The 11,849-nt window shown below is 40.9% G+C and overlaps 1 protein-coding gene across 16 annotated transcripts in view; it reads left to right on the plus strand.

The window, feature by feature from the left end:
- The window catches only part of LOC310707235 (schwannomin-interacting protein 1), a 379,203-nt gene extending 367,773 nt beyond the window's left edge, over window positions 1-11,430 (plus strand). For 8 of the 16 annotated variants that reach the window (XM_083504187.1, XM_083504197.1, XM_083504198.1 and 5 more), the window contains 6 exons: window positions 880-997; window positions 1,890-2,087; window positions 2,866-2,989; window positions 5,594-5,687; window positions 7,589-7,639; window positions 10,333-11,430. In XM_083504187.1, coding sequence (XP_083360313.1) covers window positions 880-997; window positions 1,890-2,087; window positions 2,866-2,989; window positions 5,594-5,687; window positions 7,589-7,639; window positions 10,333-10,384 — 637 coding nt within the window. In that variant the 3' untranslated portion in view covers window positions 10,385-11,430. The remainder of the gene's footprint in view (window positions 1-879; window positions 998-1,889; window positions 2,088-2,865; window positions 2,990-5,593; window positions 5,688-7,588; window positions 7,640-10,332) is intronic. The other 8 variants (XM_083504196.1, XM_083504195.1, XM_083504201.1 and 5 more) reach the window with 1 other exon arrangement.
- Window positions 11,431-11,849: the final 419 nt, after the last annotated feature.

Here is an 11,849-nt window from a genome sequence, read left to right on the forward strand (position 1 = left end):
TACTCGTCTTTTGCGGGCAACTGTAAATCCAACAGTAAAAACAAATTGGGATTAGTGAGTTCTAAATGCAATGTTGTATTTTATTATTCAGACATGTTAACTGTTTTCAGAATGAGAATCTCTATTATTTACATGTGTAACTTTTTTAAAAAATAAATTAATAAAATTTCTCAGAATGCTTGCTCTCCCCCCCCCCCCTTTCGAATCTGGCACAGTTACAGCTTGTAAATGTATTTGCTAAACTTTGCTAAATTTGGATCATCTCAATATGTCGTAATGATAAACTCTCATACATAACCCAACTTTTTTCTTTTTAGCCTGTACAACTGTACTTTAAATAAAGCTCAAGCAATGGTAAACAAGTTACTCAAGCATGTAAACTGGTTTCTAGAGACCAGCAGAGAAAAGGAAGCATAGGGGATGATACCGAACTCCCAGTAAATGTATAAGTCAGAATCAGATACCTGTTGGAAATGTAAAGAGAAGGAGGGTACCCTTTTCCATATGTAGTAGTCATGTAAGGTAGCAAAAGCTTTTTGGGAAATGATTTATAATAAGTTGAAAAAAATGTTGAAGATAACTTTTGTTAAGAAAACCAGAAGCTTTTCTTTTAGGTATAATTGGTGGAAAGGTACCCAAAGAGCACAAAAAAATTATTTATGTACACTGCTACAGCTGCCCGAATGATTTATGCCCAGAGACAGAAAGAAGAAACAATTCCAACGAAGGATGACTGGCACTAAACATTGATTGAGTATGCAGAAATGGCAAAAGTTTCTAGAAGAATAAGAAACCAAGAGCCAAAGTACATTTTGTGTTGTTGCAGGGAGTGATAATCCAATCTCTCTTTCCATCTCCCTCTTTTTTTCTCTGTTCAAGGTTACAAAGTGGGATGAATTTACAGATTTGTTTTGTAAATGACAGCGGAAGTGACAAAGATAGCGATGCTGACGACAGCAAGACCGAAACAAGTCTGGATACACCTTTGTCTCCCATGGTGAGTTTCAATCTTACAGAAGGTCTTGATCCCTTGAAAAATGTCAGGAAATGTGCACCAAATTCCAGGTTTTCTTTTTTAAAAAGTTAACCTTTATTAAATTTTAAAACATAAAAAGAAAAAGACCGAAATACTACAACTGTCAAAACAATATTATACGCTTCAAAGAAACAAACTGACGCAACGTAATATTGGCAGCCAAAACAGTACTAAGAAAGAAATAAAATATATAAATAGCGCCACCATTTTATGGATAACTGATGTGACTGGGTTGTGTGCCCTAAGAACATTGGTTGCCATATGTCCTCTTTTTCCAGGACACATCCTCTTTTTCATGGGTAGAGCTGTCATAGCAATCCATAGTTAAAAGTCGGCAAAAGTGTCCTCTTTTTTGCTCTTCAAAATGGCAACCCTAAAATATTATGGGACAAGTGGCTGCTTTTAGCACTGGCCAGTCAATTAGGCAAGTGGGTATAGTTCTTAGACCAGGGATAGCTTACCTAGTGCCCTCCAGGTATGGTTGAACTTCACCTGCCATCAGCAGGTGAAGAGTGGTGTCAGTCGCAGTATGATGATATAAAGAGGTATTTTGTGTGGCATCACAGGGATCCTTTTAGATCTATACCATCTGCTTAGACTTGTAGCAGTTCTCTAATGTCTCAGGCATAATTCTTTCCCAGCTCAGACATCTGGTGTCCTTTAAACCAGGGGTGCCAAAGGTTTAACCCTAGAATCTAAACACAATTCTGGCAGAGGGCTGGTTTACTTCTGGTTCATGCCATTCACATTAAGGCTAGAGCTAATGTTTATTGTTTTAATTCATTGATTAAATTGCTAGCCACTGAATTAGACAAACCTGATTGTATATATATATGTTGTGTCTATTTTCTAGAGCAAGCAGAGCTCTTCCTATTCTGACAGAGACACTACTGAAGAGGAATCTGAATCCCTAGATGACATGGATTTTCTCTCAAGGCAAAAGAAACTTCAAGCTGAAGCCAAAATGGCCTTAGCAATGGCAAAACCAATGGCCAAAATGCAAGTAGAGGTGGAAAAGCAAAACAGGAAAAAATCTCCCGTAGCTGACCTTGTAAGTATCTCGCAGAAGATCAATGTCTGCCAGTTGTTTCTAGACATGGAAGTTGCCCCAGTTGCAATAAAGCTTTTTGGAATTTGGGAAAGCTTATAGCTCCATCTGGAAGGGACGCGGGCGGTGCTGTGGGTTGAACCACAGAGCCTAGGACTTGCCGATCAGAAGGTCGGCGGTTCGAATCCCTGCAACAGGGTGAGCTCCTGTTGCTCAGTCCCTGCTCCTGCCAACTTAGCAGTTCGAAAGCACGTCAAAGTGCAAGTAGATAAATAGGTACCGCTCCAGCGGGAAGATAAACAGCATTTCCGTGCACTGCTCTGGTTTAGTCATGCTGGCTACATGACTCGGAAGCTGTACGCCGGCTCCCTCGGCCAATAAAGCGAGATGAGCGCCGCAATCCTAGAGTCCATGACTGGACCTAATGGTCAGGGGCCCCTTTACCTTTATAGCTCCATCTCAGATGTAAGAAATGAGTTTTAAAAGTGGAGCATATTTATTTAATATATTTGATTCAGAATATGCAGGGAAAATAAAGTGTTTTTTTTCCTTTGTTGGAGTATAGTATTTATAAAATCTTAGTACAGTATGTGGTATCTAAACTTGGTAAATTTTATGCATTCAGTACCTAATGACTAATGCTCAGGGTGCTTAATATATAGTAGGCTACCATCATTAGCTCTTACTGCTAATACATTAGAAAATATGCTGACAGAAGTTCTTTTTTGTCATTGTTGCCGGCCATGACAGTGGCCTAAAGTGTTGTTGTCATTCTTTTTAGCTGCCACATATGCCTCATATAAGTGAATGCTTGATGAAAAGAAGCTTAAAGCCCACAGATCTGAGAGATATGACGATTGGGCAGCTACAGGTGATAGTCAATGATCTACATTCACAGATAGAAAGTAAGTCTTCTCCCTTGGTATTATGTCCTTTCGCTATTCGTGGCACCTCGGTTTAAGGGAATAGAAACTGTTCCGTTGCATGTGAGAGCTGACACCAACATTGAACCAAGGAATGACTGTAGTTCAGTGGTAGAACATCTGCTTTGCATGTAGAAGGTCCCTGGTTCAATCCCTAGTATCTCTAGGTAGGGCTGGAAGAGACCCCCTGTCTGAAATCCTGGTGAACCACTGCTGGTCAGTGTGGATAATACAGACCTAGATGGATCAGTGATCTGACTCAGTATATGTACGGTCCAGTCCTCCTAGGATTATGCCATCTCCAATACAGTGGTACCTTGGTTTACGAACTTAATCCGTTCTGGAAGTCCTTTCTTAAACCAAAGCATTCTTAAACCAAGGTGTGCTTTCCCATAGCATCTGGGGACTCAATTTACAAAAGGAACACACTCAACTGGAAGCAAAACATGTTCTGCTTCCAAGTCAAAGTTCACAAACCAGAACACCTACTTCCTAGTTTGCAGCGTTCTTAATCCAAGTTGTTCATAAACTAAGCTGTTCTAAAACGAAGGTACCACTGTACTAGAGGGAAATATCTTCAATGCCAACATCTTCTCTTCAGATAACATTGGGGGCCATTGCTCCCAAAGCAAGTTTTAAATCAAAACTTGCTTTTTATTCCATGCTAGCTCATGGCATGTTGTATTTCTTGTACTTTTCGTCTTAGATATGGAGAAGAGAAATCACAGATCTGGAAGTGACTTTTGACCTTCAAACGTTAGGTCAGGAATGGCTATTATTCAGTAATCTAATGCCAACTGAGGAAGAAGGAGGCCCTCTTCACGTCCCCCTCTCTTTTCAGCAATCCTTGAAACAATAGCATTTGAATATGAGTTCCCTATAGTTTTACTATTTAGAGTGCTTTTGCATGAGATGCAGAAGTGGGGGGCTAAATGGGGGGCTAGGAAGCCATGCATTTGTGGAGATCTTGCACAAAAAAGAGCAGTAGATGCCTCTTGCACACCATGGTTGGTTGTACGTTTCTTCCAGCTTTGCATGATACCTGGAACTGTGTAGAGAAGTGCAAGTAGATAAATAGTTACCGCTCCAGCGGGAAGGTAAACTGGGTTTCCATGCACTGCTCTGGTTCTCCAGAAACGGCTTAGTCATGCTGGCCACATGACCTGGAAGCTGTCTGCGGACAAACACTGGCTCCCTCAGCCTATAGAGTGAGATGAGCACGCAACCCCAGAGTCGTCCATGACTGGACCTAACGGTCAGGGGTACCTTTCCCTTTAAAGCTTTTGTGCCTGTTTGCAGTCCATCCACTGGACTCTTTTTTGTTGTTGTCTTTTTAGAGCCAAAGTAATGCTATGCTTTTCAGTGATACGAATTAATTCATTACAGACAGAAGAGGCTCTAAATAAAAAGAAATTAGCACATGACTCCATGGCCCATGTCAATGTGTGCTTATTAATCAAATTAGTCAAAGCAGCTGCAGTGTGGCTCTTTGCCTAGGCACCTGTGAGCTATGCTCAGCCAAATGTGAATAATTCTCCCCTGAAGTCTGTTAGTGCTGTCTGCTACTTTGGAATTGCTGCTAGGATGTTAGAAAATCAGTGGACCTGCTAGAAAATACCGATAATTCAGTTCTACCATGACTTGGCTTAGTTTAATTTTTTAAGGAGAGCATTGGGTAAATGACATGCATTTCATGAGTTTTGATTCTCGAGTTTGTGTTTGTATTTTAAAAAACTGCTTGTTTGCTTATATATCACCTGCCTTTCAAAACATAAATCCTCCCAAAGTGATATACAACTGTACGCTAAAAATGCAAATAATTTGTTTGCAATATAAAACAACCATCCTAAAATCAATACTGAAAAGGATTGTGGGATAAATAAATAAAAGTCCTATGACCCAAGTCTAAAGACTAGCAGAATGAGGATTTAGTGGAGTACCAGGGAGGTGAATTGCACCATTGTGGGGCTGCCATTGAAAAGTCCCTGTCCCTGGTACCCGCCAACCTCACCATTACTAATGACAGCGCAGAAAGCAGGAGTTTCTCTGGTGTTGAATGGGCGCACAACACAATGGCAGTTCCTGGCACCATTGGTAGCTGTTGCAGTTGGAGGACCTACTGCTTTCTTGCCTCTGTAGAAACAGGCTGACATCATAGACAGTCAAGCTTATTTCCCTGCCAATGTGTTGATGCAAGTTCAGCCTTGGTAGATCACACCCAGTTTTGAGGATTTTCCATCACCAACCACAACCAGAAAAATGCCAGAAGTTCCATGGGTTGGTTCCTAAGTTAAAGAGTTTAAAGAGTGCATTCTGCTTTGGGAAGTCATCCTTGGTTCTCTCATGAGATCTACAGTAGTGTCATGTTGATATTTTTTTTACTAACGTTTGTTTTTAACAATACCGGCCATTGTTCTTGTTCCATTACTTCATCGCCTCCCTTATTTATATGCCAAGCCAAATGCCCTTCTGTTTCTTGGAGTGAGAGCCATGTACCATGGTGACTAACAGATTCCAAAGTGTTAGACATGGGGAGAACTGTGGCTAAATGAGCTTAAACACTCTTTTTCTTTTTTCTGCTGTCAGGCTTGAATGAAGAATTGGTGCAACTGCTGCTAATTCGGGATGAATTGCACACAGAACAGGATGCTATGCTGGTAGACATTGAGGATTTGACCAGGTTGGTAACCTTTTTCAGATACGTCCTGATGCAAAGGTCTCTCTTTAGACCGTTTTGTTGTGACGATATATTTTATTTTAATTGATGTATAAAATGTCCTTCATCCAAAGATTTCAGGGTCAAAGTAATTTCAAAATTACAGAAACATAAGAACTGTCAGAGGGAAAGCTAGGGTATGTGTGTGTGTATGAATGAATGAATGAATGAATGAATGAATACTTAAAATTAAAAGGAGCAAAACCATTCAACCAGCCAAAAATATAATCAAAAATGCCTGAGGAAATTAAATGATTTCAACCTGATGCCACAAAGAATGTATGCCTGTGCCTGGCATACCATACTCAGAATGGCTTCCTACAGTTGAGGCACCATCACAGAGAAGGCACTTCTTTTAAAGGTGGAACACTGAGAAGGAATTATGATATATTACTGATACAAGGTGAATTGTCCTTGTATCAGGACGTTGTGATGCTGTTTTCTGATCAATGCCTCTTAAGATCATACCCTAAAGCCACATTATGATAATGTCTTTATTTGGAGCAACCACAATGTTACAAGGTCACGAACGAACTCAGAAAACTTCATCAGACACAAAAGTGGTTGGGGGCAAAAAGCTGATCATAGTGCTGCTGCCCCCAGAATCTGCAGTTTATAAGACAGAATGCAGGAGAAGTTCTGCAGGCATTATTAGATTAATCTTGCAAGGTGCCATACATTGCTGCATGCACCCAGAACTACTAGACCAAAAGAAGCAATCGTGGAACTACATAAAAGTTCCACCTACAGCTCCAGTGAAAGCTTAGGTCATAAAAAGTGCACCTGGTTCAGTAACATAAGTCTACCACTATTAGTGTTGTTTGCACCGAAGCAACTGTTTTTGCTGCTGTTTTTCTAAGCACCTGTTGCCATGACTGTTTGGGGTATGACAAATGGCAGATTTGGACAGTATGCTATTTCTTTGTGATCCACGCTCTCTATCAGATTATAAGTGAAACTTCTTTGGCCATTGAATCAATTTATAATCTAACATCCAATGCCTAATAACTTTCTCTAGTTGCTTGCAGCAACATGGTGCTGAGCCCTTTAATTTTGGGAAATTATTGCTGCTAGGAAATGTGAAACTTGGTAAATTTGTCTGGGTAGACAAAGAGAGTGGTCCTAAAGATAGAGACAAAAACTTCCTTTATTCCGGAATCTGCCTTTGTGATGCCTCCTCTCAGTTAGAAATCCCAGCTTCTGTTTTCTCCATTTGATAATGTAGCTGCCATCTATTCTTAACTTTCCCTTCCCTTCCTAAATTATCTTTTCTTAATGGTCTTGCAATGATCCTTTCTCACTCCTTACTTTACTGGGTAGACAATATGCCCTATTAACAGCTTGCCGCTCTGTACTAAAAGTTGTCCTTACATTCAGTCCAGCTACCAAGCCCTGTAGCAGGCAGAATCAATCAGAGTGACTTTAGACATGATTTCAAGACCTGGGAAGACTCCAAAAGGCAAAATCTGGGTGTGCGTTGACCTTAGGTCCTGGCAGTTCCAAGGAAAAGGCCAATAATAGTGTCAATGGCTAGCAACCATGCTTTCATTTTGTCCAGAAGTGGTTTCAATTGTCTTGTCGAAGAATGGAGCCTGCTGCAAAAAAATAGGTGCAGTTCACAGCTGCATCCTTTGTAGTGAAAGCAGGCATGTAGTCTTATCAGGTGGATGAAGTTACTCTTCTCTGGTTTACCAACAGTCTGAATATACTGTATAGCTACTTGTGCTCTTTCAGTCAAATCCTGTGCTGGTTTTTAATCTTAAAGGGAAGAAACCTGTTTGCCACCTGCAGACAGAGATGAGACTTAATTGAACCAAAGCAAACCCAACTATTCTTTTCTTTTTTCTGTAATATTTCTTTTACAGTGCGGCCCCCTATCAGTACCATGGTAATTTAGCACCATTGCTGCCAACAAGGTAAAATACAGTAACGCCTCAACTTTCCCAGATCCCTTTAATCCAGGCCTTTTCTTATTCAGTACAAACCTTTTATGTTCTCCCCTTCTATCTGTCCTCTGTCACCCTCTGTTCCAGGTTATTTTCACGTTTCTCAGATTGGCTGGTTAAAGAAGGTTGAGTAGTAACTCAGCAGCCAAAAATGCTAAATCGGCTCTCTTACAGCTTCCTGCTTTGTGGTATTTGCCAACTATTCCACTGCACTGAAACCTCTGCAACTCCAGGGAGCATGCATATATCTGGATAGCTCAGTTGGTTAGAGCGTGGTGCTGATGATGCCAAGGTTGCGGGTTTGATCCCCATATGGAACAGCTGCATATCCCTGCATTGCAGGGGGGGGGGGTTGGATGAGATGATCCTCAGGGTACCTTCCAAAATCTGGAGACTTGAGTAATCCAAATGGGAGTTGCATTCTGATCTGCAAGCAAGTTTGGAAATATTAGAGTGTGTCAGTCCACAGCAAATAATGATAATAATAATTGCACACCCCTAGCACTCTGTTTCTCTCATGCACACACACACACACACACCCTCAGCACTTGACTTCGTTGAATTTTCTCTGCTTTTGTAGCTTAGAAAACTTTGACGAGAGGCAGAATCTCATCCGCTTTACACAAAGACCAGGGAAGGGTTAGTGTGTGTGTGTTTTTTCCGCATGCCATTATGTGTCTGTCTTTCGGCATGGCATTATCCTTCCCCACTACCCTCCCCCACTATAATCTGGTGAGCAAGTCGTCATTGACATCTACCAGAGGACTTCTGCATAGAGGAAAAGGTCGGTGTGCTTGCTATAGTATGTTCTTGCAGAAATCTGCTGCTGCAAATCACAGACCAGCGGAGTGGTTTTGCTGCTTCACCTCGTAATACAGTGGTACCTCTGGTTGTGAACGGGATCCGTTCCGGAATCCCGTTCGCAACATGAAAACAGTGCAACCCGCAGTGGCACGTCTGCACACATGCAGGTTGCGATTCGACGCTTCTGCTCATGCGCGTGACGTCATTTTGCGTGTCTGCGCATGCGCGAGCGGCGAAACCCGGAAGTAACCGTTTCCAGTACTTCCGGATTGCCGCGGGACGTATCCTGAAACAACATAACATAAAGCGGACGTAACATGAGGTATGATTGTACAGCAATGCCCATACTCTGCCTGTTGCTCCCCTCCAGAGAAAAGGAAGGTTGTTGGTGTTTTTTCTCCCGTGAGCCAACAGGTGGCTCAGATTTGAGACCGCCTGTGCCTTGCAGAAAAAGAAGATGCTGCCACTACCATACACAATGCTGGGGCTTTTCACTTGCTGCTTTATGAACTATTCTTAGTGAGGGGAGGAGAAGGGACAGACACGAAGGCAGCAAGCGAAAGTTCAAGGAATGTGTGCCAGTGATGGGGTGTTTTTTCCCCTAACTGCTTGTCTCTGGGTGAAAAGAGATCAGCAACAGGAAGTGTAGTTACAATGCCTCATTGCATAGTTGAAGTGTGAACTGTTTAAGCAGAAGAAACTGAGAGAGAAATGTTTTATGGGTGTTTTATGTTTTATGGATACAAAGACTGAACAGATCTTGCTAAATCTACAGAGAGATGGTTCTGTATATTCGTGGATGATCTCTAATTTGAATACCAAATTGCAGATGAAAATAATCAAGAGTTTTAGTTCAGGGTGCATGACGTTTATGTCTCCCCCACCTCAGTTTTACCATCTCAGCACCTCCGACCAGTTGGTTAAGCTGAAAGATGGTGACTTTCCCCAGCATCACCCAATGAGCTTCGTGAATGTATGTCTATCAAAACTTGTAGCTTCCTGGTCTGACTCTCTGCTACGCGACCCTGACACTTTTTTCTTTCCCTTGTTCTTCTAAAACAGCCTACTGCCAACTTGGTGCCCAGAAATTTTGAAGTACGAGTCTGTTTTAATGAATAGAAAGCATGGCCTCTGGCTTCTATTGGGTCCACAGTGTGCACCTGTAGGGACTGTCTGGGGCTAATGGAATTCGTAATCCAAAACTTCTGGAGGGCACCTGGTTGGGGAAGGGTGTTACAAAACTACTTTCTCATGTTGGAAGCAGTTTGCATTTCTAGTTACTCGAATCAATTACATATTTAATTAGCCATTCAGATGCCCTCTGTGTGGGCCACATGGTTGGCAGTTGGTGAGAGGCGAGTTGTTTTTAGTTCTTTATATCTTGAAATGTTGCTACAATAGGGACCTAGGGGTCATCTTGTTACATCCTTGGATTGTGTTAAGACAAATAAGTTTCCTATCCATGGGAAGGAGGTGAAACGCTCCTCCTTTTCCCCTTGCTCCCCAAATAAAACTTCCTTTCAATGTTATTGCAACCTACAGTTTCAATTCCAAAGCAATTTCCTTGAAACCCTCCCTGCCCCCCGTGCTCTTCTTGATTTTACCTCCTGAAGACTGTGGTTGTTATTTTCCTTCCTGTGCTGGATTTCTGCAGTCTAGAGGAGTCCTGAAGAAAAGGACTATTTAAGCCGGCTAGATAATTGCAGCAAAAGTTAACGCATCTCTTCAAGCAATCTTTTCAGCAATCGCTGCGCTTCCTTCCTTCTCTGCAGCCTTTAAGTTTCGCCAGTAAAAAATTTAAAAAATCTTCATTTATTGCATCTACGTAATATCGTTCCTTTTTCCCTATTTCCCTTCAGACACGCTGAAAGTCAGCAGAAGCACATGGCAGAGAAGATGCCAGCAAAATAAAACCGGAAGCCATCAGACTGAAGAAACAAGCTAAAACATTTTGCTTCTGTGGTTGTACCAACGCCGCTGCTCCACGGGTGGCACACAAGAAAAATCAGTGTTAGTCATTGATTCCGGGCGCAATCTGCCAAGCACCAGGAGCCCCACACACAAACCCTTCCTTGAAGCTAACGGTGGATGCACAGCGACTGTGCTTGGCGAATTGTTCCCAATGTCTGAAGCTTTATGTCCAGTGGTTGGCCTATGCTTTTTAATTTATTTGCTGTTGGGTTTATTTTATTTTTTACTTGTGCCACTAAATATCGGACAGTTCAATAATCTTATTGTAGAACAAAATGTACAGTACTTATAAACATTGCAAACGTGAAGAGGAAAAAAGAAGAGAGAGGGTAGTTTTAACTTTTATTTTTGTTTATTTAGAGAGACCTTTTAAGTTAAAGCAGTATTTTACCATTGGCTACTTTTTATTGTTTTTCAGCGTAGTTTTAAACAAATGAGACTGTAATTTTGACGGTGCTATACAAGTGAGAGAGAAAACATACATGCCTGCCTCGTAGTGAAGTTGTAGCTTTCAGTAATATGTATATTTTAATCAGTTTTCAACATTTTGTGAATGTTGACTACCTGACATTCATTTTTAGATGTGCTATTAACATGCAGTTGAGTTGAAAGAGTTACCTTGAAAGTTTTATGTATAAATATGTAAAATAAAAATTAAAAATTTCTTTCATATGATATGTCTTTTTGTTGACTAGTGGGACAACATAGTAATTCACCTGTAATATATTCATTGAAGTACATGTGAAATTCCTATTTTTTTCATTTCAGATTATATATAGATATATATAATATGAAAAGTCTCTCTTCATATATATATATATTTAAAAAATACTATTCACTTAGAACACAGATAAGTTATTATAGATTCACTTGAAGGCAGGCACAAAGGTAAGGTTTAAAGTTAACAAAAATACTATGTGGGCTGAAAAATGAAAATGACACCTCAACTGTATACGTAAACTTGAATTAAACTCTAACACACTTGATATGGGAATTGATTACTTTTCTCTCTCTCTCTCTCTCTCTCTCTTTACTTTCTCTCCGCTGAGATTGCACTTGCTATCACCATGCATTTTAATACGAGCTACAACCTCTATGTGAGTCTTGTCCTTCTTCCCAAATTCATAACCCAGCTACCATGCATCTCTCCCATTCACTTCAATGGAAGCAGCAACTACATTTGCCAGTGACGGGGAACCTGAACCCCTCAAGATGTTGGGGCTCACGGGAGCTGAAGTTGGACTAACCTCTTTTTCCCGAGCATCCCTATTTACTAAGTATAATGTGAAATAAGAAAAGGAAAAAGATGCTCTTCTAGGTTCTTGCTTTTGTTCTGTTATTTGTGCTATGAAAAAAATCACCTTGAGAGAGCTGAAAAATAAAATGTTCTAAGCCTTTTTTTTAA

Source organism: Podarcis liolepis (assembly GCF_965112155.1).
Source record: "Podarcis liolepis genome assembly, chromosome: 5".
Lineage (NCBI taxonomy): Eukaryota > Metazoa > Chordata > Lepidosauria > Squamata > Lacertidae > Podarcis > Podarcis liolepis.